This window comes from Chiroxiphia lanceolata, chromosome 11 (assembly GCF_009829145.1).
Source record: "Chiroxiphia lanceolata isolate bChiLan1 chromosome 11, bChiLan1.pri, whole genome shotgun sequence".
NCBI classification, from domain to species: Eukaryota; Metazoa; Chordata; class Aves; order Passeriformes; family Pipridae; genus Chiroxiphia; species Chiroxiphia lanceolata.
In genome coordinates, this window is record NC_045647.1 from 5,158,616 (window position 1) to 5,186,372 (window position 27,757).

The 27,757-nt window shown below is 46.4% G+C and overlaps 1 protein-coding gene across 3 annotated transcripts in view; it reads left to right on the forward strand.

Moving 5' to 3' along the window:
- Positions 1-27,757, forward strand: part of FRMD4B (FERM domain containing 4B) — an 82,190-nt gene that overhangs the window by 23,132 nt on the left and 31,301 nt on the right. For 2 of the 3 annotated variants that reach the window (XM_032699288.1, XM_032699289.1), the window contains exons 4-7: positions 963-1,055; positions 5,321-5,405; positions 16,922-16,978; positions 17,976-17,998. In XM_032699288.1, coding sequence (XP_032555179.1) covers positions 963-1,055; positions 5,321-5,405; positions 16,922-16,978; positions 17,976-17,998 — 258 coding nt within the window. Of the gene's footprint in view, positions 1-962; positions 1,056-5,320; positions 5,406-16,921; positions 16,979-17,975; positions 17,999-27,757 lie in introns of those variants that run through there. The other variant, XM_032699290.1, reaches the window with a different exon arrangement.

Here is a 27,757-nt window from a genome sequence, read left to right on the forward strand (position 1 = left end):
AAATACTTTCTCCCAGATCTTTCTGTAAATCCCTTGAGGATGCTGTTTGCACTTGGCTTATTTTTTCCCCTGGAAGAACTGCCATGAAATTTTTCTACAAGTTTTTTGGTTGCTGGCACTCCCTCACAGTGAGCTTTAAAGTGCTGCCCGGGGCATTATCTAAAAGCTGTTAGCTTCCCTGGAAACACCAGTGGGATTCCAGAGCCTACCTTGGGTGTATGGCACAGGCTGGGTGCTTGGAAGGGAGCATGTGGCCTCTGGAGGGCACCCATGGCCAGCCTTTTAGGGCAGCCACAGGTTTGTGCTCCCCAGAGTCCTCAGGGAGGTTATTGGGGTTTGAATCACAGTCTGGTTTGAGGTGGAAGGGACCTTAAAGCTCATCTTGTTCCAGTCCTGCCATGGGTAGGGACACCTTCCACTTGACAAGGTTGCTCCAAGCCCCATCCAACCTGGCCTTGAACATTTCCAGGGATGGGGCAGCCACAGCTTGGCAATGTCTTTGGGGGATTTTTTTGTTTTCTTTCTGGCTGAATCCCATTTCAATTAGAGAAGCCACTGCAGAGAGAACTGCCTGGTTTAAGGAGTGTGCCTCTGGTAAACTCCTCTGCCCTGAAACAGGGGTTTGTCGGGCTGGGGCAGAATAGGAGGAGTTGGGGATGGAACTGCAGAGCTGAGCCATCCCCATGCAGCAGAAGGATCAGACCCATTTCTGCCACTAGACATAGAAAGTCAGTGGAAGTCACTGAGAGTCAAAGAGCATTCGTGAACACCAAAAGTGAACTGTATGAAAATCTGAAAATTAGGAGAAAAAAAAAAGGAAATAATTTAATGACGTTTGTCTTCCTTGGAGCTGAATCTTGAACTTTTTAAAGTAACACTTGGAGTAAACATGAGCACTAAGAACCCATTTCTGTATTTCACCCATCCCAGTTTATAACCTTCTCGCCAACCTGTTTCCACAGAGGTCAGAGTGTCTGGCTGCAGCTGGATCATCGTGTCCTGGACCATGACTTACCCAAGAAACCAGGGCCAGCAACTTTGTATTTTGCTGTTAGGTGAGTAATTGTTTCCACCAAGAAAACATTACCACTTGGGTTTATTTATCACCAGGGGCTTTTGTTTAAAAGAACTGATTACAGATTTGATAAAGGAAATAAATGTCAAAGCAAAGTGTTATTTTTAGAAGGAGATTAGGTCCTGGATAAGTGCTGCACTCTTTTGTATTTAACTATTAAATAAAGTAGGTTGGAACCTGCTACTTTTTAAACTGTTACTAGGACATTATTACAGGAGTTTCATTGGGGGTTTTTTTGGTTTTTTTTTTTGGTTGTTGTATTTTTTGTTTTGTTCAAAACCTCATATTTTAAATATCTTCTTTGCTTGACTTGTCTTTAAGTGTGCTAAATTGTAATACAGTTTATTTAAACAATCATACTTAGTTTTTTCCTTCTATTTACTTAGGAGTTGTCTGTACTTGAAAGGGATTGCTGATGGCTCTTTGCTCTCACAGCTTAACCAGTCCTCAGGAGAGAATTAAATCCCTGACAAAATGATGATTTTGGCCAATGTAATTGCATTACTTTAGGGCTGTTGCTGGCAAAGCTCTGCTGGTTAAGGGCCTGAAAAAAACCCATGTCCTACGAAACAGAGCTGTGCTGGCAGAAAAGAATCATATACTTAATATTGTTGGAGTTTTTGGTTTTCCTTATAGTCTATGAGGAAAATGAGAGCAGACTGACCTCATTTGCTTTCCAGATCTCAGTAAATTTATGCCTTGTGTGCTTAATTATTTGAAGCACTTCCAAGGCAGAGCCTCTTGTGTAGCTGGGTCGGTTGGCACCGTTGTCTCACCACATCCCCCATGCCCTGGTCATCGAGGGAACAGGGCAAACAAGTGGCACTTTGTTTTGGCTGAATACGTGCTGATTTGTGATGGCATTCAGAGCTCCTCTTCCCCTCCACACTTCTAACAGAAAGAAAAAAAACTGCAAACATTTTCAAAGGGATGATGGGCTCTTCACTATATTCACTGTTTGATGAGGATCTGGGAGGCTGAAGCCTCTGGCTGCCCAAGAGAGCTGTGAAGGCAATCCTGTGACCTGAGCACTTCTTGGTTTGGGATTCATGCTGTTGGCTGATGGAGTTCATTTTGGCCCTCCCTATTGCAAGATGGTCCTCGACAGGACAGGGTGTGCAGGGACCTGGGCAAGAGTTCACGTGTGAGGAGTGGGCTTGGAAAGATCAACTTCCAGAAGCTAAATTTTAAGTCTGAGTACTCTAGGGTCATGAGATACAAACCAAGCAATTAGGAGCCAAGGAGGTGGGCAGTGAGTGAGATGCAGAGCAGGAGAAGGAGGAGCATATAGAAATAATTAGCCCTACAGAAACTGTCTGATCAGTAGAAAATGGATATTCCAGCAGAAAAGTCACTTCAAAACCTGCAGCTTTCTGCTCTATTACAACTTTTTGGTTAAGGAAGCAACTCCAGGCCTTTGCTCCTCGGCAAATGCTCTGGGTGGTTAGTTCAGACACTTATCTTGTGTGAACACATTTACCTTGTCATAGCCTATTCCTTAATTAAACTCCCATGAGAGCAGCTGAAAGTACACACTTACAGCTGAGTGTGCCCATGTCTTGAGCGGAAAAGCGAGGCTGGGTGTGGGATGAATGGCGTGGAGGGTGTGGGCAGAGGCCCCAGCACTTGGCACATGTTCCCTGGGCTGGATGGGCTCCAGCCCTGCATGATGTGACCCCAGTGGGTGCTGCTGCAGGGGCAGGGTGTCCCCTGGCCTAGGTGAGCCTTTCTGTGCCATCCATTCCTTCTGAATGTCTGAAATAGGCTCAACCATGAGTAGAATAAATACTGAATACTGCTTCAGTTTGAGACACAACTGTAATGAGGCAGGGCACTGAGCTGCTGTTCTGACCGGTGGCAAATGTGCAGCAGCATCAGTTCCCAGCATCTTTTGACACTGCACTGGACAGTTTCCAGTAGCATAACTGGAAATAGGGGAATCCCCAGATTCCTGGTTATGACCCTCTTTTTCTTCATCACTTCTCATCCCTGAGCTTTTGCTGTTTCATAAGGAACTATGTGATAATCCTTTGAGGTTTTTAATTATTGTCAGCTGGCAGAAACTCAGTCCAGTCACGTAAGCTGTCCTATGGTACACACAGCTGAAGGGCTCTATAATGCAGATGTAGGACTTACAGAAGCGTCATTCTAGTTTCAAGGATGCTGACAGCTTTGGAAATAAAAGCAGGACGTACGCTTTATGGTGTTCCCAAACATGCCTGTCATCCCCTGAACATCCTTATCTCTGTGGTCCAGTGTTCCCCATCTGTACTGGGATGATAAGAACGAACAGCTTGTACCATGGAGGAAATAGAGCACAGGGACATGGCTGGGGCAGGGGGCAGTGCCCCCCATGGCCCTCTCCCTAAATCCATAGATCCTACAGGCTCCTGCTTTGTACCAGCAGTGACTGGGAGCTGCCTCTCTTCAGAGCCAGGGGTACTGTCCTGCTTCTGAGGGTAAATCAGCCATGTCTGACTCTGTTTGAAAGAAACTGCAAGTGCAAATGAGGTCGTTAGTTGAGGAAAATCACGTTCTGGTGCAGTGGAGGGAGGGAGGCTTTAGCAGGCTGAGGAAGGTCCACACTGTGAAGGGCTGGTCTGGCAGCAGGATGGGACAGGATGAAAGGTGAGGATCCTGCCCTCTGCTCTGCATTTCTGGAGAGGAACACTCAAGGGTGTTTAAAGTAAAATTTAGCAAAGCTGTTGGAAAAAAATATATCAGGTGTGATCAAGAGAGGGTGGAAATACCTGAGGCTCCGAGAGTTCACGTGGAAAGGTGAGTCATGAAAAGGTAAAGTAGCCTTTCAAATGTCTGAGGCAGGCTGCTGGCCTCAGGTCTGCCCCTTGGACAGGCTGCATGCCTGTAAAATGGGTAAATTATCTTCAGAGGCATTCTGGAAAGTGCTTTAAAATTAATTAGATGGAACATGTTGTAGGAATGTGAAACATTAAAACAATTACTATTGTATCACTCTTCTCAAGCCACAGCATAAACACTGCAAACATTCCTAACACATGTGGCAGGTCCCAGCTTCACTGCTCCCTGCCACATGCTCGTGTTGCTGCTGTGGGCTTGTTCCAATGTCTTGCAAATCATGCATGCCAGGAGATCAGTGGCTGGAGCCTGAAGCTGTGAGGAGCCTTAAGAGCACCGGGGTGCTGCAGGAGGGTTTGTCCTGCTTCTGATTCACACAGTGGGCTGTGTGCCCTGTGTTGGCCATCCAACCCTCCTGCTATTAAGAGCAAGGCATTGAAAAGCCTTGGGGTGGAGGATTGACAGGACCATCTTCACACAAATTTGTCTCTCTTTAAACTGACTTGGCAGTTCCATGCTCCTCAAATTATAGATGTGTTTTCTCTGCACCATTTAATGCACCTCAACACTGCTGGGTTTGATGCCCCGAGTGAGTCAGAGAGGCACACGGGCAGGTTGTGTGTGATTTTGCCAGCAGCATAGGTGATGTTTGGTGTAGCTCTGTAACAAACAGGGGACTCATTTGCCAACCTTGGCTAGGCCAGAGTAACCAGCAATTGGATCACTTTGGTGTGTGCCTCTGATGGACCCATGATCTGGAAAGAGGAAGCTGTGGCTGGGAGGAGGGCAGTGAGCACCAAGGCAGTGAGTGCTGTGCAGAGCAGTGTCTTTAAGGCTGAGCCAGTTGCAGCCCTTCCATGTAAGCCCCTGTTTTTGGGGCTCCCATTGCCAGTAGGATGGATCAAGCTGACCCAAAAGTGTTCCTCGTGATTGTTTTGCTTTTCCCTGCTTGCTTGGAGCAAGGTTAATGGCTCTCATTAACATCTCTGCTCTCTCCTCCTTGAAAGGAAGATGGTCCTGCAAGGCTGTGATCCCCTCTCCTCCAGCAAAGTGCTGGGCTGGCTTTCCCACCTGCAGCACCTCATTTGGGGTTAATCTTTTCCACTGCTGTGGCTTTATCTGCATAGGAGGGGTGGGCTTTGCTCCTTGAGCGTTGGACAGAGCTCTCATCTCATTTGAAAAGTCATCAGATATCCAGGATCTATTGAACCAGGAGTTGCTGTTCCCTGTGTGCTGTCAGCCTGTGATTTTCTGCTGTTCTCTCCTAACAGGCCGGAAATTAAGTGCAGTAGCTCATAGTTCCTCTGTGCTATTTTATTGCTAGAGAACAAAACACTGAGGAAATAAAGTGACTTGGGAGGAAGATGAAACCTATTCAAGAAAGCAACTGAGAGTTGGTTTCTTTTTTGTTTTGTTTTTAATTTTCAGGTTCTACATTGAAAGCATTTCCTTTCTCAAGGACAAAACTACAGTAGAGCTGTTTTTTCTGAATGCCAAGTCATGTGTACACCAGGTAAGGCTGAGTGTCCTTCAGAGCTCCTTGTTGTGCATCTCCCTTTCATTGCTCCTCCACCACCTACACTTGGTAGGAACGGTGTTTGATTTATAGATCTTACTGAAGTATGAAGATAGTGTGCTGACTCTCCTCCTTCACTTAAACACTGATTCAAGCAAATGGATAAGGATGATGATGGTTTCCTAGTCCTGTTTTCACAGCCCCACTGTTTGCTCACTGCACTAGAATGAGTCTTAAACACTCAAAAATTAAGTTGCTTGAAATCTGAGTTGTAACTTTGCAGGTGGGCTCTGCTCAGTGGCACATCCTCCTACACCCTGCATAGCAAACACTCAAGCATCTCTCTACTGATCTAGAGTCAAACTTGTCTTAAGAAGAAGAAACCCATGAGGAAGGTCCTATGTTGTGGATTTGGTCCCTTATTTCCTGCCTTAATTCAGTTAGGTAGTAAAGTAATAGTAAATCTGTGAAGTAGCAATCACAACTAGTTATTGAAATACTTTCTGTATTTACTCTCTGGTTAAGAATCTTCCCCTGTTTCTTAAAATGTTCAAATTGGTAAAAAACCTATTTTTATAAGTTACTTCATGATATGGCAAGCAAAATATTAAAAAATAAGGTTGGTTTGCTGCAGATACATCTTGGTCTGAAAAAAGAGTGGTGTGGCAGCCACCTTTGCCATGCCCCTACAGCTGCAGTTCAATGAATTTTACTTCGCGATTTTTCAGTTCATGTCAAACTCAAGCATCTGGTGCCCTTTTTTTTTTTTTTTTTTTTTTTTTTTTTAATCCTGTATCCCTGGCTGGTGGTGGAGCTCGATGTAGCCAGCCAAAGTTTTCACCTTTAATATGCTTCATATTTTAGAGGATTCTTATTCAGTATTTATTATTTTATGGTGGGGCCAGAAACCTGATGTGAAAGTGGTTAATGGCAAAGTTGTGACTGTGCTTCGTACAGGAATTGCTTTCTGGAAGAGTGGAGGAAATTGGTGCCTTTTTTCAACATGCTAAAGTTTTAAAGATGCTCCAAGAACTTGGGGCCTCACTGGTTAAGGTTATTAAAAAGCAAATTTCCACTTGACATATCTGCCACTTAAAATGAAGGGTTTTGGCAACTCGTAGGCATCCTTTCAGGGAAAACTGGGGCAGTTTAACTAGACAGACAGCACAAATGATTCCGGAATTGGAAAATGGCTCTGGTTTTGGGATAGAATGTGAAAAATTCCATTGCTGTTGAATACCAATACTGAATTTAATATTGAAAAATATTAAGTGTTTATGTGTATACATAAAGCATAAGAGAGAGCAAAGGAGAAGAGAAGCATTAAAAAAATGCCCTCACTGCTCATAGACAAGTATGTCATCAAGCCAATGAGGAATCACTTTTGGGATGGGTAAATATGATTATTCAGGCAGCATAACCTCATATCACTGCACTGAAACGCTGATAGCACCTGAAGCACTGATGGTGCACTGAGTAAGGCAGTCAGCAGACTGTGCATCATCCAGTGGAGTTCACAGCTTTGGGATCTGGGAGTGGTTTGAAGGAAGGCTGGCTCATATTTCCCCCCATGGCTTGCAAGGTATGTGCTCTAATTGTAACAACCCTAAGTGTAGCTTCCCCATTCCTGCAAGCAAAACTGCCAGAAAGCGAGGGTTTACTCTTGTGTCCAGTTTCTGTGGGCAGCGTAGGGATGATGAGCATCACCTCCTCCTGAGAGAAGGAGCTCCGTGGGCAGTGCCAGGTGACTCAGCACATAGGGAAAGCTGGGAGCCCTGGCTCTGCCTGCAGCCCTCTCTGTGCTGGGTGGCTGTGCTTAAGCCTGTGGCTCCTTCAGCAGAATCCAGTTCGTCTACTTCCAAGATACATTTGGTCCAGTGGCTTTTAACCTTCAAATTAGGTCTCGTAAAGATATTCTGTCCTACTTGTCAAACTTAGGGTCAGTCTCTAGGTTTCAAGTAGTGCATGAAGAGCACATGGGAGCAGTCCTCATCCTTAAGGCATGGGATGTGGGCAAGAGGATACACAAAGGCCCCTCAGATGTGCTTGCACAGTGTGTCCTCTCCTGTGGTACTGCCAACTCCCTTGTGCTGCAGGGAAGGAGCCACAGGATGAGCAGTGTCCGAATCTGAGCAGATCCCCAGCTCCGTGGAGCCGGTGGCTGATGCTCACTGATGACAGCAAGGAATGTTCCCTGGCATTTCTCAGTCATTAATCCAGCTCCACGAGGTTAGACCTGCCTCAGCTTGGCTTGCTTTTTTTTTTTTTCCCCTTCCTTTCCTTGCTGCATTCATGGAGTGAGGAAACCCCAGAGTGTCAAAAAGCAGGAACCCACACCCAGCCCTGTGCTCGGGAGAGCTCCCCAGTTTACTGGCAGTGCTGGAGGATGCCCTGCCAGGGCAATATCCTAACCTGGATCTCTGCACAAAGCCTCTGCTCCGTGTGGGCCAGGAATGTGGGTCGGGATAGATGCTGCAATACCTGGGGTGTGCTAAGACCTGCATGGATAAGATTGCTTAAAAGTCAGTCGTGTTTTCTGCTTTCACAAAGGTGTTTCCAAAGTTTTCACGGTGGCTTTCTCCCATAGGGGAAGCCCAAATCCAGGGTGGTGCAAATGCCTGATGCTTGAGTGCTCTTCTGACATTCCTGAGTGCTGGCCTGTGTTGACAGCACAGCAGTGTGTGGGTACCTGTGCTTCTGTGGCTTCTGTGCTTTAAAGGACAATGATGTTTTTCTGAGCAGAGGGGGGCAGGGTGATGATGCCCTGCATGTGACATGGGCATCATGTCAGTGCTTCTGCTGGCACACAGGACACATCAGGAGAGCCAGATGAAGGCTTGGGGGAGCACAGCCAGCATGTTGGTGAAGCTCCATGCTAGTCTCTCCTGTGGGTGATTTATCCATGGCTTACAAGGTGTGAAATCCTGTAAGTGGCTGTATCTAATCAAAGAGAATGGCATCTCCCTGCTGGAAGTTGGGCATCTCTGGCTGGAGCTGCTGGGCAGTGTGTGCTGGCCATCTTGCCCCAGGTGACTCCAGAGGGGTTTTGCTCCCAGATGAATAAAAATTTAGAATAAATAGTATACCATATTAACAGTATTATCAGTTATATAATATATTACAAAATATGAATAAAAATCTGCATGACAGTTCTGACAAGGGTGAAAGCCACAGTGCACAGCCACACTCCTCTTCCTCACCTTTCAACCCCACATTCCTTCTTGCAAGTCTCTGTGCTCCTTTCTGCAAATCAGGTACTGCTTTACTCTGCCAGGACTTGAAGGAATCTGGGACTTGTGCATTTTGCAATCTCTGTAGACATTTTGGCAAGGAAGGGACAAGATAGACAATAAAATCTCAGCTGCCAAAAATGTATTTCTTTCTACTCCCCACCCACTCCCCCTCCTCCGTGCTCTTCCATACAGTCAAAGTTCCTTTGTGCCTCTGGGACCTTTGCTGGCACGTGCCAGGTTTGTGCATCCTCTGTGACCTGTGCTGTTCTCAGTGTGGTCTCCTCTGCCTGCAAGCAGCTGGGGAGCCGGGGGAGACCCCTGTGCTGAAGGCACGAGAGGGCTGAGACCTCATTTTTACTTTTGTGAAGTCTCCTTGTGTGTGAACTGAATGCAGCACTTGCTGTTGCACTTGCAGAGCACCCGGTGCCTCCTCACCACTGGTGCGTGCAGAGACGTGGCCTGCAGCCAACACAGCAAATGCTGCCAGAGCTCTTGCCCTGCCTTCTTTTATATTGAGCTGCCCATTTTTTTTTTTTTTCCCCTGGTCTGGTGCTGCAGTCCCCAGGCTCTCTGTCCTGTGTGGTCCAGCCAGCTGCCTGCTCCTGCTCTCCAGCATCCATGCTCTTCGAGCTGGAGCCTCAGGAGTGCCAGGAAAAGCCTGGGCCACTGAGCATGAGGTGGGAGCTGGTGAAAATTAGATTTCCAGGTCTGTGGAAGGGCCTCCCACTGACTTAGTTAAAAACTCATTTGTCAGGTGTATTTTGGGAGAAGGCAAAGGCTAGAAGTATGCTTTGTGTACATCTGGGCTCTGTTTTCTTACACGCCTCTCTTTTCCAAGGCTTTGAAAACCACTGCCCAAAAACCTTCAGTGGTGACAACTTCAACTGAAAAGCTTTCTCCTCTGTCACTGGCTTTAAGAAGCTGGGTTAAGATTTATAGCTATCTGAAATCTACTGTACAGCTGGAATTTAAAGGAGTGAAAGCCTGGCACTTGGTTCCATGTGAAATGGGTATCTCAGAATGGATGTGTTTGCACAGGGAGCTTTGTAACGTGTTCAGTGTGTTATTGCACAGCCCATGACCATAGCTGGGATACTTCAGAGGAGGTGGGTCAGAACTGGTCACGCACATGCTGATGATAAATTTGGAAAGATAAATTAGCCTTTTCTTCTTTTGAAACAGCCAAGTTTGGAAAAATAACACCCTACTTGGCCAGCGAAGCACTGTCAAGTTTATTATGCATTAGAGCTAACCTCCTTATAGCTCTGCAGCCATACGGTTGACTCTTTGCCAGTCCTTAAAATATGTTCTGTAAACGAAGATCTTGGTCAAGTTGGCTATGTTCCCCTTTTCCTCTGTATATCTGGGTGTTGGGGGGTTTATTTAATTTCCCATTTGTTTCAAGGACTTGTAAGAATGGCTTGGGGAAAAAAAAAAAAAAAAGAGAAACGTTAAAGGAAATGGAAGTTTGGAAGTTTTCAGAGGAGTCTGTAAATGTGATAGCTCCATGAACAGCAATGCTTGTGAGCACTTGGCAGCCTGAAGACCAGTGCTTACCAAGAAGAGCTGTTGAAACAGACCCCTGGTGTGAGCATAAAGTCTGGCTGGCTTCCAGCTTGTGGGGAGCAAAGTGGTCATATATCAGAGAGCTCTCGAAAGCTTTATAACAGATATTTCCTAATTCTCCCCCATCTCATGGGAGAGGGGAACGTTCCCATTCAGCCCTGTAACATGGTGTAGTCTGATCCTAGCCAAGGCTATTAAATAGGTGCTGTCCATTGCCTGAATTTGCTCTTCAGCATATGTAAAGCCCAGGATGGGGTTCAGCAGGACCAGTTGGCTTCTGCTCCTTCAGGGCTGTCATCTCCCATGGATGCTGGCATGGCAGTCACCTCCTTGGCCGAACCTCCCCAGCAGCTTGTCAGCAGATGAGAAAGATGGAGTGTGGTTGTGCCTGTGTACAGAATGTGACAGGAGGAGGAGGCAGGACCCCATGCTGATGTGAACTGGCAGATCTCTATAGAACTCCCCACTCATTACCCCAAGAGACCTCATATGGGGCTGTGCTGGTGGCTCAGGGAGGGACTTGGCTGTGGTGTTGGGTACAGTGAAGAGCCTCCTCTGAGAGGGGCTGAGGTTGGTCCAAGGCCGCCTGCTGTAAAGGGTGATGGTGTCCCAGGGACCTCTGAGGTTCTTGTTGAGGGAGGTGTATGTTGTGTCCCAGCTGGCCCATTGCATATGAAGATTCAGTTGGTTTGCAGCCAAGGTTTCATACCTCACGTCTCTTATGTAGTCACCTCCTCCTGGGTCTAACTACTGGGTTAATTGCCATGGAAAGTTCTGCACCTTTGATCTCCTGGCCACAGACTAAAGATCCTGTGACAGCTCAGCCAGTTCTGTTTTGGTGTGTGTTGGGGTAGGAAAGCGAAAGACTGTGATTAAATGTTAAGTCTAATGACACTTGCTATATCCCCTGGCTGGCAAACAGGGAAGTCTTTATGTCTTTCCCCATTCTCTGCTTTTACTCTTATATTAATGAAAAAAAGTGGTAGTAAATGTGTTCCTGTTACACTGAACTGTGCAGACAAGTCTCAAAAAGTAGCTGCTGCTGTCTCTGGAGTTTCACCTAAGTGTTGGCTGAGCCACAAAAGGCAAAGGGAGATGGGTGAGATGGCTGGCAGAGACAGCAAAATAAAGGGTGTAACAGAGAAACCTGAAGCTGCTCCTCACCAGGAGGCACTAACAGATAATTTTTTATTTTTTTTGGTGGGGGGGAGGTGGGGCTGGGTTGGCCCAAGCCTCTGAGTTGGGAAGCAGCAGGTCCTGCCAGGAAAGAGCTGTGTTGGCCACTGCACATGAGCTGAGCTGCATTCGGTCTCAGGCTGCACTCGTTTTGGGTAGGAAGGGCTGTGGGATTCCATGGATGACATTCAAACATCACGGACCATCTAAATGCTGTGAAGCAGCTGTGAAGCCTCCCGAGCCACCCAGGCTGCAGTGTCCGTAGGGGAAATGCAGCACAAGTGGAAATCTGAAGTGCCCTTTTCAGGAAGACCAGGCTTCAATTTGCTCCTATAACAGCTCATATTCCACATCTCCTGCTGGTTTAGTGCTTTGCTTTACTTCCTATGGGTTTGGAGGCAGACACTTTCTTTGCTGTGCTTTTTCTCAGTCCGGTGTTTCTGCTCTCGGGAAATGAGTCCCAGTTAAGACGCTCAACAAAGCTTGGAGGAGGGAATGGGTTGTGAACAGCAGGTGACACCACCAGGACTGAGACGTAGGTGTGAATGCCAGTAATTAGGACAGGCAGTTTAAGGTTGGAGGTTATCCATGTGCAGCCAGTGTTTGTCTCTGTACGGTAATTACCCAGCACAGCCACCCTGACAGGGCGAGTTGTTGGATCTGCCTGACCTAGTTCCTCCTGAGCTGCTCGGCTTGTGCCGTGTAACAGGTTGTGGCCAACACCCACTCCCCACTCCAGCCTGTCAAAAAAACCTTAAACACCGAACAGCTGCTAAGCTTCCTGCACTGCTGGGACCTGCCCTCCCATCCTGCGGCTGCCAGCACACACAGGGATACTGGATGCCTGCTGGGAGGTCGCCACAGTGCTGGGTAAGGGCACAGGGTGCTGGCATCGCTTTGTTCACTTCTGCTGGGTCCACACCCAGCTAATTGCCTCCCTCGGTTTGAACACCTCCTTGCAGACATTTGGGTCCTTTCTTTTCCCTCTGACTAATTGCACCCTTCTTTCAGCTTTTTTAAAATCACCTCCCAGTAATCACAGGTAATTGTATTCAATATTGTGGCTGTCTCGAGGCTATTCAGTCATAGTACGTGCATATTTGGGGGTGTCTTTGGTTAATAGAAATTTTTAAAAGGATTGGTTTGAGGGAACAGGTGTGTTGGTATCTCAGTTCTCAAATCTTCCTGTGAAATGTTTTTGTTGTCACTCTTTTAACCTGTGGAGGTTATGTGTGGTCTGAATAAACCACATCCACTTTCACTTCTTGCACTGGCTGTAAAGAGTTAAAGTTGACAGTTCCTGTGTGTTGCTTATTTTTTTAAATCTGCTTTAATCTGAGTTTAAAGCCTAAAGATTTGCTTACCACAGTTAATGCTCATCTGACTATCATCACTCTTGATCTGAGTTTTCATCAGGATTTCAGACTTGTATCTCTATGGCAGTAAATTCTAGTGTTGTTGCTGTGTGTAATGAGGGTTCAGTGCTCTATTCATGACCAAGCTTGTGATTTTTATCACATTCTAAGTCTGTGTCTGTGCAGCAAAAGACTTGAGCTCCTCTCTGAACTGGGGACTAAATTCTGCCCCTGGGCACTGAAGGGTGAGTTGGTCTTTACCAGCTGCTGAGATAGTGACCTACTCCTGCTCTACAGTAATTGCCACCCAGTTTGGACACCTGCTACAGCCTTTTATTACTCTACTGTTTGTCAGCATGACAAAAGCCACCACCTGAATCTGCTGGACCAAATGCAATGTTTAGATAAGCCAGTGGCTTTTTGGAGGAGCTACACAGGGGGCTGAATCTGTCTCTCTGGTTAAAATGATTGGTCCCTGTGCAAACTCTAATTGAAAAATATCAGTTTCATCCCCTCCCTGGAGCTGCACCCGCTAGTCTGTTTAAACTTATTTACATCTCAAATGTAGAAGACTCAGATTCCATTATCTGAATTACATGCATCTACTTAACCTCATGCTAGTGACCTTGTTCCCACTTGGGATAAATCTAGGAAAACCTTCCATCTTCAGTTTTGACACACAGCCATGGGAGCACTTGCTGCCCAGGCTCTCAGGGCCCCCCACTTGCTCACTGAAATCTCTGCTTGAATTACCCTGGTGATTGCAGGGATTGCAAATGAATCTTCTTACAGCCGTTTTCCTCATCTATTTTTGAAATCTGACCTTGCTGATAAAGTGATACTAAAAGAGAAACCCCCATCTGCCAGCCTCCAGGCTGGAGGATGATTATAAAATCAAAATATTGCCTGAGTGGGAAGAGTCATGGTCCTGCACTCCAGAGTGACACGTATAGCTGCATGGATTTGTGTCAAGCCAAGGGCTGTCCAAACTCTGTGAGAGCCCAGGGCAGGGCTGGATTACATTACAGCAATGGCCAATTGGGGAGCCAGATGGCAAATAATGTTATGTTATGATGAAAAATAATTCCAGGCTCAGAGGGAATTGTCCAAGAGACTGTCACTTGTAAAGCATTAGTCTGTCAGATAAAGGCTGAGCTGGGCTTTGGATCCTTTGCTTCAAATCCTTGCTCTGCTACTTAGCTACTGTGGGACTTCAGGGCAGTCCCTTTGTCTCCCTGCATCCTTTCTTCTGTGATTTTTAGCCCCTTCAAAGGGTGGGTGTTCTCCTTATTGCTCTTTGGGGGTTTTTTTGGCACTGAGCCTCATTCAAGAGTGGCCCCAGTCTCTAGCCACTATATTATGGTATGGTGATACAGGATGACAATTAGAGCTGGTCCACCCTGTTCTGAGGTTTGCAACAGCTGGAGAGACATAGTGGCAGCCCTGCACCTGGGGCATCCTGTTTGTCCCCTTTGCTTGGTCAAGACACCTGCAGCATCCTTGAAAGAGGTCACATTAGGGAGGACCCACTTACCTGTTCGCTCCTCTACGGCTTCTAAGCAAATGTATTCAAAACTGCTTTGGCACAACAAATCCCTCACTCTGAAAGCAAAGACTGAAACTTCACCACCTGGAGAAGTCAGTCCCCCTTCAGCCTCCCTTTGGTCTCCTAAAACGCTGTATGAAGTGGTTCGTGGGATCACTGTAACACTTGTAGCAATGCCATAGCAGCCAGTAAAGTGACCGGAGTTTCTTAACCCTGGTATCTAGGAACAAGAGCAGCCTCGTAATTACTATTGCTAATTAGATAATGGCTGTGAGGTGCTTTGAAGATGAAAAGTAAGGAGATGCTTGGTTATTAAGTCCCAAACAGCCCAGTAAGGCCAGCAGGAGCTATTGCTGTGGGTCAGCAGGGACTCACTGCTGCAGCATATCTGGGAGCCAGCAACAAATCAGGGAGGGCTTTGGAGAGTTAAATCTCCTTGAGTTTCTTGTAGGTTTAGAAGGCGATGAGCCACGTGTAGCTGATTCTGCCTTGGGGCAGGGAGATGGTCTTGATCAGCTTTTAAGGTCCCTTCTGGCCCTGTTTTCCCTGATTTTGTGGTTCCACAGACAGCTTTACTGAGCCAGATCCCGTCTTTCCTGCTGAGCTGAGGTTCCCTGTGATGGCATTTTCTCATGTCTGAGTTCCCTGCCTGCTGGTGCAGGAGCACACGGTGCCTGGATGACCTGATCTCCTGTAATCCTTCCCCCACCATAGTTGGCTTCAGAGGCTGTTTGAGGAGAAGCTTTAAAAAAGCCAGCTCAGATGTGCATGACAAAGACTAACCTGATACAGACCTGGAAGTAGCAAAGTGCCTTAAAATTGCACCTATGTGAAGAGATCTTGCCTCTTTTCTTAAGCATCAACATGAAAGAGATCTGAAGGAAGGATGAACTTCAAGCTATTTCTTTTTCTCTTAACTTGTGATGTGCCCCTCCTCTTCTTCTAATACAATATGTCTGGGAATGCTTTGGAGGCTACTCCTGCATAGCTGTTGCCACACCTGTTGGGAAGGGGAAATTGCTCTTGGTCTGCCTGTCGGAGAAGCCTGGGGGAGCGCTGCTGCTGGAATGTTTTATTGACAAAGCTGGCAAAAAAACTTCCTTTCCATGAAAATTGAATTATTTGTTTGTTCGCTCTTGAATTTAGTCTCTGTGGGCCAGACCTGCAGCTGTGGTAAATTAGCTCAGCTCCAGATGTGCCCTACTATATTTCAAGATGTCATTTTGTGTATCTGTATGTAATTCTGTAGATCTTCCTGCTCCCCTGGTTTTGGCATTATTTCAGCTTTCAGTCTGCTTTGTCTCCTCATACAGCAAATGGATCCTGGGGACAAAGGATATGTTGGGATCTCAGTGGCAGGAGACAGGCATCATGACCACTATCTTCAGTTGCAGAAGGCCGATAAGAAAAATCTGTGTTTATGGGGTCGGTTTTGTTCTTCACACACCATTTGCAGGATGTAGGAGTGTAAAGGGCGGCTTTGACAACCCAAGTCCAACTGTCAGTGCATCTCCTTTACCCTTCCAGTGTTATTGCTGGTCCCAGAATAGAACCAACACCCAGGTTTTTGCTGGTAAGAAACTAAGTTTGAAAGCTTGCACTTAAGCTTGCAAGCAGTTAAAAAAAAAAAGGATTCTTGTGTAGTTTTGATGTTTTGGCATCTCCAGAGTTATTGAGTGCATGTCAAGGCAGGACTGGTTTTGGAGTGGGGTCAAGGCACAGGAGATTTCCAGCATGAGGGTCCATGCTGGAACATTGCTCTACAATTCCAGTGGACTTGGAAGAACTGAAGGCTGTCAGATCCAGACTGAGTGGGGCAAAGGAAGTTTAGTTATGCTTAGTCAGCATCGGCGGGCTGTGTACCACCATCACAACAAAGAATGAATTGTCCTAAAACTACAAGCAGTAAAACTCTTTACCGAGAAATGGATGCGGTTTTTGGTGTTCTCCTGGCTGGCACATGGCTGTCACACTGGAGAGCTGTGCTACACCCAAGCCCAGCTGCCACAATTTGGAGAGCATTGAGCTGGGAAAGTGCCTTTTCTTCTAGACCAAGCCAGGGGTTTAGATCTTGTCAAATACTGATACCTGTCAAGCTGATGTGTGCTTCTGGGTGCCATCCAACCATTTATCTGCCATGTCCCATCCTGGACGTGTCCGAGGCCAGGTTGGGCGGGGCTTTGAGCAACTTGGTCTAGTGGAAGGTGTCCCTGCTCGTATCAGGGGGGTTGGAACAAGATGAGCTTTTAAGGTCCCTTCCAGAACCATTCTGTGATTCTGTGAACCGTGGACCTTGCCTTGAGGCGGGTGTGTATACTTGGAGCTGCGTGGCAGGGGTTGGCAGTGTGCGGGACCGGGTCCCTGCTGAGGTCGGATGCAGCAACACGGAGCAGCATCCGGCGAAATGCAGCGAGAGCAAGATGTGCAAAGCAAAGGCGCGGAGGGCAGGGCTGGGGAGGACGGGCCGTGTCGCGGCGTGCGCGGTGGCAGCGGAGGGGACCCGGGGAGGGGAGCGGCCGTGCCGGGGCCGGTCTGGCACCGAGAACCAGCACCGCCTCCGCGGTGCCCCCTCCTCCCCTGCTCCCTCCCCGGGGCGGTGCGGGCGCTCCCGGCTCACGCTCTGCTCTCTCTGCACAGGGGCAGATCGAAGTGGAGAGCGAGACCGTCTTCAAGTTGGCCGCCCTGGTGCTGCAGGTGAGTGTCTCTGCCCCTGGACCGCTCCCTCGGGCTGCCTTTGGATCAGCGCATTCCTCCTGCCTTGTTTCCCCCCCCCCCCCCCCTCCATACGGACGAGACCCCGCAGGGTTGTTTATGGCCTCTGCGGCTGTGGGGGGAAAGCTGGAATACTTGGGGGTTGTTTTTTTTTTTTTCTCGTAGGCAAGTGAGGGATATATTTATCTGAGGAATTTTACATTGAAAGAGGAAGAACTCAGCAAGGGTACTCGTTTATTTGGGCAGGTTTCCATTCAATTTATCACTTATTCTAATTTAAATGCATTCCAGAGATCTGGGAAGAAAAGAGTAATTGCTGTAGCTAAATCTGCTATATTATGCCTGTGAATCTTCCTTTCAGAGCATATGGTTTTGATACCTCTGTTATGTTGAAATATACAGTGTCAGTTTTCCCTCTCGTTAATCAAGTTTCGTTGTACTCAGACTTAAACTCTGATTATGTGCTGCTTTCTGTGGAATAAAATTCTGCCTTCAAAATATTGGGGGTATTTTCCCCCGTTGCCTTCTCACTGACGAAGTGCCACAGCAAAGCTGCAGCGGCTTGATCTGCCTGAACGGTTGTTTTCATCTCGAGTGAGCACAATTCCTCCCAACTGCTGACCTGCCTGTACAGCCGACCTTTGGCTGGATGTGGTCGGCCAGGGGAGAGAATTGTATTTCACTTTTTGTGCAGTAAAAGCGACATTTGATTTGCAATGTGAAATTCATCCCCGTTTTGGAAGCAGTTTTATTTATGCTGTAGGTGGATTATCTACAGCTGGAAGCTTAAAAGGGGCCAAGTTCAGCTCTTGAACACATGCAGGCAGGCTCCGTGTTTTGCAGGGTGTTTTGCAGGGAGTCTGACGGGGGGTCACGATCTGGCTGCAGAGCTGTGGGAGTGGGAAGTGAACAATGCTGGGAAAATCGAGGGCTTTTGAAGAGATCATGTTTTAATTCTGTCACTGTTTTTCAATTGTAGGAAGCTAAAGGGGACTATTCCAGGTAATAACATTTTCCTTTCTAATACTACTGTGCTTGATGGATGTGTTTTTCTGTGTTGGCATTGTATTGCAAACAATCACAAATGGGGGTAAAGTCCAGCTGTGAGCAGTGCCTGAAGAAAGTGAAATGTGCTGCTGGGCTGGATAAAATCTGAGTCTGCAGGGTGAGTAATGCCTTTTGTGAGCAAGCTCTGAGTCAAAACAGTGTTTCAGGCCATCACACTTTGCTCCCCTCCCAACTGTGAGAGCTGAAGTGGAAGAAGAGGGAAGCTCCCACAGTTCCTTGCCAGAAAGCCTGTGCTTTGCAAAACTTTGGCAAAGCAAACTTTTGCCTGTGCTTCTGCAGAACTGTGTTTTGGGTCCATCTGGGTGACCTTGCCCACAGCCCTGCCCGTGCAGGGACGAGGGGCCTGTCAGCTGCCCACTGGGATCAATGAGCTGTGTTCTCCTGCAGCTGCCCCAGGGCTCCACCTCTCCACACTTGACCCAACAGTTGTGTTGTGCCTCATGTGCTGGGCTTGAGCTGTCTGAAGCTGCATCATCAGACTGGGCTTCCCTGTGGAGGTGCTTCTTACCCTGCACTGATTGTGATAAGGGGACGTGGGGGGGAAGTGGGGTCACAGTCAGACCTGTTGGAGCCAGGGGGAACGACCTTCCATTAGAAACAGCTCACTAAGCAAGTAGAGATCAGAAGGTTGGCTTTGGTCACGTTAATATTTTACTACTTGCTGAGTTTCCATATGGAAAGAGAGGTGTGTTTCACACTTTAACTACAACAGCTTCGGAGAGCCATGAAGACGCTCAGTAAAGAGCTGTCTGCTCAAATGCAGGGAGCAAGTCACGTCTGACTGCCAGAGTGACATACTCTGCTTTCCCCTCAGTGTGCAGCTGTCAATTAAGTGCCAGTGCTGCTGCCCAGGACCCTTTCTCTGCTAAAGGACGCAGTGTGTGAAGTCCATCAAACCTCCTCCTCCTTTTTGTTGACGTACTGTCACACCTGCAGGGAGGAAAAGACGTCCTTGGGACTCGGATCGGTTGGGTGGGCTGGCAGTGCAGACCATTTCTGTTCCTGTGCATGCTGTAGACCCACACTGTATTGCTTGTACCTTCAGTGTCCTGCGTTTTTCTCTAGAAAAACCCCTTATCCTGCCTGATCTCACAGGGGACACCTGAAGACACCCTAAGCTTAGCTCAATTTAGGCACAGATGCACAGATAACCAGAAAACCACTACTGACTCAACAAGAAGTAATTTGTTAAGCTGTAGCAACTGGTGGCACGTGCTCTTGATAATAAGGAAGAGGGATGAAGGTTAAAAACTACCTTTGCGGTGAAAACCTCCCTGATGTGTTTTAGACTTAACGCCGACTCGTTATCGTTTACCATAAGTAGCTTTGTGGGGGGGGCTTCACGTGCCCAAGAACTGCATCTGAGATTGTTTTCTGTGCTTTCCTGGACACGTTGCAAGGAGTGGATTGCCTGTGGTTGCCTTCAGAAGTATTTAAGGAAAATTGGAGGGAAGAACACTTGGCTACAAGAGTGATTTCCAAGTACAGCTCTTCCCCTAGGAGTTGCATGAAAATAGCTGCAGCAATTGTTTCCTCTGTTAAACAGAGCATATGTTATGCCCCTGTAGCAAATGAGCATGGCCAGCTGTCCCAGGCCCAGTGAGCACGCCAGAAGTGAAGGAATTCCATGTCACATATCACAAGTGGTCCTTTGGGCCAGTGCTGATAAAGCACTAGCTTAATTACCAGCATATCTTCATGACAATACCGAAGGACTGGCCTCCACTGCCCAACTTGCTGTAGTTCAAACACTGTGTCCTTGCAGTGGTGCTCCTGTGCAGTGTGATCTGCCTCCCTTTGCAGTTCCTTGGGTTTGGCGTGTTCTCTGTTAGCTGTCATTTGTCCATTCTGCTTTGAATCACCTTCTGGAATGTGGCTCTTGCACCATTTTTGCTTACGTGAGAACGCGCAGGTTAATTTTTTTTGTATTGGATTAGTGCTGGATGAATGTGGGTAAATACAGGAATTGCCTGAAGTCCTAGAGATTAGCTTTCTGGGAGCGAGGGTTGGAGTAGTCCAGGCAATGCTGGGGATCTGTGCCTGGCTAATTTTTGACATGTCCCACAGGGAGCTTTTCCATGGGGACATGTCCCATGGTGGGGTCACCATGTGGCATTACCACTGAGTGGCAGCTCAGTAGCAGGGTCCAAGTGCTTCACAGTCCTGTGGTTCTGCAGGAACCCCTTTCCCAATCCACTGCTCAAATTCTCAGATAACACCTTGATGGCAGGGAGCAGCACCTTCCCAAGAAACACCCTCCCTTGGCCTGAGCTGAGTGAGTGAGCACATTCCTTGGAAATCTGTTTATTTTCAGAGAGGAACTCTGACACGTGGGCACTTGGAGAAAGTAAAAACTTTCAATTTCTACACCAGAAAGGTCACTTGAGGGGCTTTGCAGTCTGGTACCACTGATAGCATGGAAGTATCAGGGTCTTTGGGGTTTGGCCCTTGCAGGTACTTTGCAGTAGGACCCTGAGGTCCCAAGTTGGGCTGTCACAGGATAAGGGTTTCATAGAATCATAAAATGGATTGGGTTGGAAGGGACCTTAAAGAACCATTTAGTTTGTGCATTATTATTTGGAGAGAGGCTTTATGTAAGACAAGCAACTCCAGTCCCACTTTGAGAGGACTCTGGTTTTTAAGGCACCTTGATAAAACTTAAATACATGCTTCAAAATTGTACCCACAGCATGTCCATGCACTTGTGCCTGCTTTGGGCATCTCTGGATTCTCAGAGGCAGTCTAGACTGGCTTTGGGATGCAGGAGGAATGAGGAATAAAGGTGGTAGTGGACCATGGTTGGTGTAGCTCACCATGTGCCCGTTTCCTTTTCCTGTTTACCCAGCTGGTGATCCCAGCCAAGATAATTCCCTGCTGTGTGTGATGAAGAGCTCAGTGAGCCATTCCTCTTCCCCTTACATGGGACAGTTGTCAGGGCTGCCAGGGGCAGGATGGTTCCTCCACAGGATCCTGCAGCTCTGCTGTTCCCAGCAAGGCTGGGATGCTCCAGATTCCTGCCCCTCTGCTTTCCTGTGCAGTGCTGGGCACACTTTTCTCAAGAGGAAGGATGTAATGCTTGCTGATGTTTGGTTTTCATGGCTGATGGCTTCCAGTTGGCTGCTTCTCAGCTGAGTTCCCAGCACTTTTTGTCCAGCTCCTGCAATAAGAACCCTGAGCAAGTATTAGTCATTGATTGGAGTTTTGAAACTCTGAGTGAGTTAATTGCCCTCCCCCACTCTCCCATTGACAAATGAAACAAAAATCTGCAAGCCTGGTTTTGCAAAATCTTGGCTTTTAAACTCTATGCAAGGGTTTAAAAAAGAGAATGTCATTCAAGTTACAGCTTCTGGCATGGCTCAGTTTTTGGGGAAAAAAGTCCATATTCTGTTCACGATAGGAACTTTATTTAAGTTTAAAAAAAAAACAACTAATGTCTTGGCAATCTGGTAATTATTCATCGTGTAAATGTGCAACATATAAAGTCTTGCCTCCTTTGGAAGTAAATGATTTCCTTGTATTTAATTTACAGACTAAGCATCTACTCTCAGAAATGCTGTACAATAGTATAGAGTGTTATTTTGCTTTGTAGCTTGATGAAAAAGTTTATAGCTGAGAAGTCCTAAATGCTGTCCTCCTAACATTGGAAAAACATTTATTAAAATCAGATTAGCTACAGGGACTATATAAGGAAAGTAACTTTAAAAAAATAAAAGTTTATTGCCTGACTGATAATCCTGGACTGTATTTTCCCCAATACCATTTCCAGGACTGAAACCCAGCCATGCTCCCTGAAAGTTAATTAAATTGCTGGGGGAGGGCTTCTATTTTCTTTAAATAGCTGACGCATTTGATTTTGGTTCTGGCCTGTGGGCTGCAAAGATAACTCCCGACTGGTATAACATAACACAGACAAAATAATGAATTCCTGATAGCTGACATGTGCGAGGCACCGGGGTTTATCGTTATGTGGGTGATAAAGGCAGTTTGTAAAAGGAAAAGGTTGGTGTGAGAGATAGCCCTGCAACTGAGGCTGTGGAGTAATTGGTTCAGAAACCCCTGAATTTAAAAATTCTGCTGAGGAAAAATGAAGTTCTTGGTCTAGGTACAGAAAGCCCATATTAACAGTTTTCTCCTAACTAAGAGTGAGTGCTCACTGTTAGATTTTTGGGTAGTGTTTTCTTGGGAAATTTGCTGTTCTGCCAGACAAACTGGAAAATCTCTTGGTAGAAAAGAATGTGGAAATGATAATGTAGGCAGTGCTAGAAAATAGCTGTTGGAAAGAAGTTAATAATTGTCCGATAGCAAAGCACCTGCTCACTCTACTGCTAACCCCAAGATTAAGGTACCTTCAGGGACAGGACACACCTGAGATTTGTTGGAGGCAGCTTGTCCAGCCTGTTTTTGGAAATCTCACCAGGTTCATGTGACCAAAACTCCAGGTGTGGCCATGTCCAGGACTGGAGCTGGAGCAGGAAGACAAGTTTGGACTAAATCTCCTGGTCATTCCTACTCTCCTCTCTCAGGTTGGCATCCTGGAGAGGTCTCAGGGCTCAAGGTGGGTCTGTGTGGCAGGAGTGGAGCCCATCTCATGGATGCAGCCACTAATAGGAGCTCAGGCTGTGGAGCCAGGCTGGAGCTGGCCTGAGGACAGCCCTGGAATGGGCACGGTGTGGCTACTGTGTTCCCAGCACAAACCCTCCTGCTCCCTTAGGCTGCTCCTTCCTGTTGGGGAAGGAGACCTGTTGTGAACTGTTCACTGGAAGATCCTTTCCAGGGCCATTGGGATTGGGGATGAGTTACAAGGGGACATCCATGTTGGTCTCATGCAGCAGCCACAGAGGGGAGCCCAGTCTGGGTGCCCCTTTCAGCCCCCAGGGATTTCCTTACACCTGTATCAGTGGGTGGTACAAAAGAGGTGGTGGGTCACCAGAGGATTCACTCTCAGGGCATCCATCTGGTGCCTGTCATAGGCAACACTGTAGCTCAGTTTTTTATTTTGTTTTCCATGCCAAGTGTACTCTTTAAGTGCCCATGCACTGATACCCCCCGAGTCTTTTCCCAGCAGGACCCCAGCTCCCCGTGGGCTGTGTCTGCCTGGCTGTAAATCAGTGCTGGGCACTGGCGCTGCCGTTGTGCCCCTTGTGCTCCTCAGCCTTGTTTGCCAAGTGAGTCATTGTGTGTTCTGCCTTTCAGCTTCGGCTCTGAACATTTTTTCTTTAAATACCTTGCGAGGCACTCTCTGAACCATTAACTCTGTCTCAGTCAAACCCAGCTGTGTGCTTTCCTCAGCTCCCTCTTATCCAATAAATTAATAATTTGAGGCAAGATAACCAAGATCTACTAACTTAAAGCCTGTTTGTTGGGGGGGTTGATTATTTATTTCACTTTATTTGGTATCATCTGATGAACCAAGGTAGTAAATGAGCAAGTTTAGAGAAAGTCACGTTTGATATCTATTTCATGCAATCGTGATGATTTCCCTACTTAGAGGTATCAAATACCCACTTTCCCAAAGAGCTCTCTGCTTAACTGAATTTTATACCCTCTTCAAAGAAAGCTGGTTAAAGATTGCAGTGATTTTTCTCTAAAAGCATGCAAATCTTTCTTTCCTGCAGTTTGGTTTTGGGGTTATACGCCCCTGGTGTGCCACGAGGAATGAGAGCTGAGGGAAGGCAAGAGGCAGAGGGGAGCCAGGCAGGGATCTGCTGAGCTCCATCTCCCAGAGCACTGAGGCAGCAATTCTGAGACGAAAACATTGTTTTCTCCTGGTGTTTTATTTTTCAATAAAAAGTGGAAATTCACCATGTAAACCAAGTGTAATTACAAAAAAAAAAATACTTAAGACTCTGTTTTTTGGATAGACTTTTAACAGCAAGAGGCTTTTTTCCACTGGTGCTGCTTTAGATTCATCCAGTTCATGGCAGACTAGTCTGTATAGTCTCTGCAATAATGTAATTTTAATGGTTTTTTTACAATTCCCTATTTTAAAGCAGTGCTGTAAGGGCTCTCAAGGAATTCGTATAGAATGCTTATTATGTAGCAGATTAATTAGGTGGAAGCACCATGGGTGAAATAGGCAAAAAGGATTAGATGAAGAGGAAAAAAAAAGATGTTTCCAGTAATTTAATAATACGATCTCATGGGATTTACTGCTTCTGTATAGCAGTGTAACTGTTAATATTCACACATAATTATGGCAGTTCAGTAAGGAACAGTAATTTTTTGTTTCATATGTATGATATTCATACAGTTTCCTGAGGGCCAGCAAGTGGGTGGTTGTGTTTTGTCCACTTTAATTGTCTCTCCACAGTACTTTCTTTTCTTTTCTTTGGTTTTTCTTTTTTTTTTCAAGTTACTTTTAACTCAGAGAGCAGTGCTATAGTGAGTACAACCCAGGCACCTAAAGAGGTCTTCTGTGTGTGCTCTGCATCCAAAACAGATGGGAGACAAGTCAAGCATGGTGCCAGGAAATTCATCGTCCCCAAACTTGTCTCCCACACAGGGGACAAGTTGTCAGAGCAGTTAGGCTTGGAGTAGCATCATGGCATCCACAGCTGTAGGTAAAAGATGCTCTCCCCTTCCCTCAAGTACAGATTCAGCATTAAAACACATTGCCTTTTCCTACTGTAAAAATCACATTTCATGGTTTATTCATTATATTACCTTTCTTTTTGTGGAATATCTGAAAAACTTTGTCAGGTCTACAGGGAGTTTCTCCGGTCTTGCACCATCAGCTGTGAGCAGGAGTTTGGGCTCTGGCCTGACTCCTAACAGCATCCTCACTTCAGTAAAGCAAAAATAAATCTTTTGCTTTTCCTTCTCATGGGTGTTGGGATCTGTCGTGCGAGGTGTATTTTGTGTTTTGAGGAAATGGAATGACAGCTTTTCAACCTCAGCTTTTTTGCTTTTGCAGATTTGTCAGGTCTTTATCGTCATTTGGATACTTTATTTTTCTTGTGGTTCAATGTATCTCTGTATCAGCAAGCTGGGCTGTGATAACAAGCTTTAAACTTCGCTGCTGTACTCAGACATGCTAAAAACCCACAACTAATATGGCTAAGCTGACTTTTGTGTGAACAGGAAGAAAGTGTGGGTGTTAGAAATAACAGTCTGTTGTTGCGAGGAAGGGTTTGGGATCCTTCAAGCGTTGTATCAACTGTGAATATCCATCTTTTGCTTGGCAGTAAATCCCCAGGTAAAGCAGAGCCATTCTGCTTCTGTCTGGTCTGTTGGGGGAGCACTGCTAACGTGTGCTGTGGGTATGGCCAAGCAGCTCTTCAAACATGTACATGGGATGTGAGCCATCACCCATTGTAGGTGGTAGGTTCATGGAGCAAAAAGGTTCATCTTCAGAATATTCATATGTCACATCAAAAGCTGTAAAAGATCTGAGGACTTAGAGCAGCTTCAGGTTGCAGATTTTCTCTAGCCATGGAGAGCTGCTTCCTCAGCATCCCGTTCCTTGTCTTCAAAGTGGAAATTCTAACAGTGCCTCATCTGCAGAGGTGGCTCTGGGAGCAGCTCATGTTCCCATTTGTCTGGTCACCATGTCCTCAGATAGAGAGGTGTGGGGATATAGCTGATATGAGAAATGTTGCGTTTTCCTTGATGCTCTTGATCCATCTTCCAAAAGTCACCAAACCCCAGGAGATCAGTAGGCACTGTTGCTCCTCTTCTCAACAGTCAGACTGTGCTCAGGAAGCAGAGAAATTAGTCTCAAGGAGCAAGGTTGGAGCTGGAGATCAGGCTTTGGACTCCAAGTCTGTGGTCCACTTGTGGGGAATGGTTGGCCAGTCCCAACCACACTTTGTGTTTGGTGCAGGTCCCTCTTGAGCTGTGAAACTGAAGCTGGTGTGCAGCAGTGCAGTGTGGGAACCCACAGCACAGCCACAGCATACACGTACAAGAAGCTGGAGTTGAAAAAGCCATCTGCACTGCTTATCACGTTCCTTTTCACGTATGGGGTTTGGAAGGCTCTTAGAATGCTCCTTCAAATACCTCTCAGAGCAGGCGGCTGCTATCTGGTGCTCAAGTGGCAGACCCTGCAGCCCTGCCCCAGGAGCCCCTTGTTCGTGGCCTTTCTGCATCCTGATCTTCCTTCAATAGAAAAATAACTTTCTTGAGTGTGCCAGCAGACCATAAACTGAAAGGTTGGGAAGTGATGGGAAGCGCCTGGCATTCGTCACAAAAGAGGATTTGTCAGAGAGCACATTTCAAAATTCTGCTGCCAAGATCCTGCTGCTCTGGCATACTCAAAAGCTGCTAAATCCATCGTCTCTTCCTGTACCTCCCCTGCTCTCTCTTCCTTCCCCCCCTTTTTTTTCTCTTGCACTTTTAACCCCGCTCATATTTTTCCCCTCCATTGCCTTGCTGCTTCCTCCTCACACCTGTTTCTCGTGGCACCTCGAAAGGCAGACCGGCCTCCATGAGAGCCTGAGGTTGCCACGCTCTGCCCTTCTGTTTATTTTAAAACAAACCCAAAGCCTGTGGAAAAGGCACCTGTTGCTGAAGCAGTCCAGCTGCAGCAGGGTGGTCTGTGTTGCTGGTTCTCATGTGTGAATGTGGGGAATGGGAGCACCTCGGAGACTTTGGTGATGCTTCCCTAAGTCTGATCACTTTAGAAAGTCGCCTTAGGATCAGGCTGGGTTGTGAGCAGCAGCACAGGATGTTCTTGTACTGTTGCAGAATTGCAATTCAGAATTCAGTGGTTATTTTCAGGAAATAGGACTGTTACTCACATCACCTGAGTAACCTGATGAGCCCTCTGAAACCCCTGACTGTCAAGCTTTCAAGTATCTACTCTAATTGTGTGCTGTTTCAATGTGTTTATTTTTCTATTTTTCTAAATATCTTGAAGGGAATAAGATGGGAAATCCTAATGGAAATGTTTTGAAGCATCTTTGCAATGCAGGGTAATAATGTATCATACTTTAGCTGTGAAGCTCCACGTTTTCTTGTGTCTCACTTGCAATTCTAAGAAGTATTTGTTGATATTTATATGTCCATGAAATAACTTTCAGGTTAACTTGAGAGGCTGGTTGATATTTTCTAAAAGTAAGGCCACTCTAAACTCTATCTGTGGTATGCCTAAAATTTATTTCAAGAATTGACTTAATATAAAATAATGACATTTAGAAGGACCCAGGAGTGGCATATTCCAATGATCCTGTAGCAACACAAGAGAAAGTATTTATGTGAGGTCAAGAGGCATCAAGAATAGAGGAAAGTCACTATACAAAGCACTTTTCCCAGTGATAAATTCCTACTTTATGAAGTGTTATTAACACAATTCAGCAGAGGCAGACACACCTGCTGTCCCTTTAGTCGCTTAAAAGTTGTCTGAAGTCCTGTCCTCATCGAGTTGTTAATATTTACAAAGAATCTGTGGGCTGATAAGCTTCTATGCTGTAGTCCAATATATTGCTTTTGCTGCTGGGTGTGTCACTTGCTCTTCATGTTTTGTTAATCTCATTAACCACATCTTACTCCATCTAAGCTCTTACCTGCATTAGCAACAGGCTTGAGCTGGTTTTTGACAGTGGGCACAGGGAAACGCTTGGGCACCCATTGACAAATGGTCCTAATGAGCACAGTTCTGTAAATCTTTGCCTAGCAGGGAGTGTTGTATCACTCCATTACAAGCTGTCAAGATGCACTTTCTGGGGCCGTAAATATGTAAGTCTGTTTTAATTT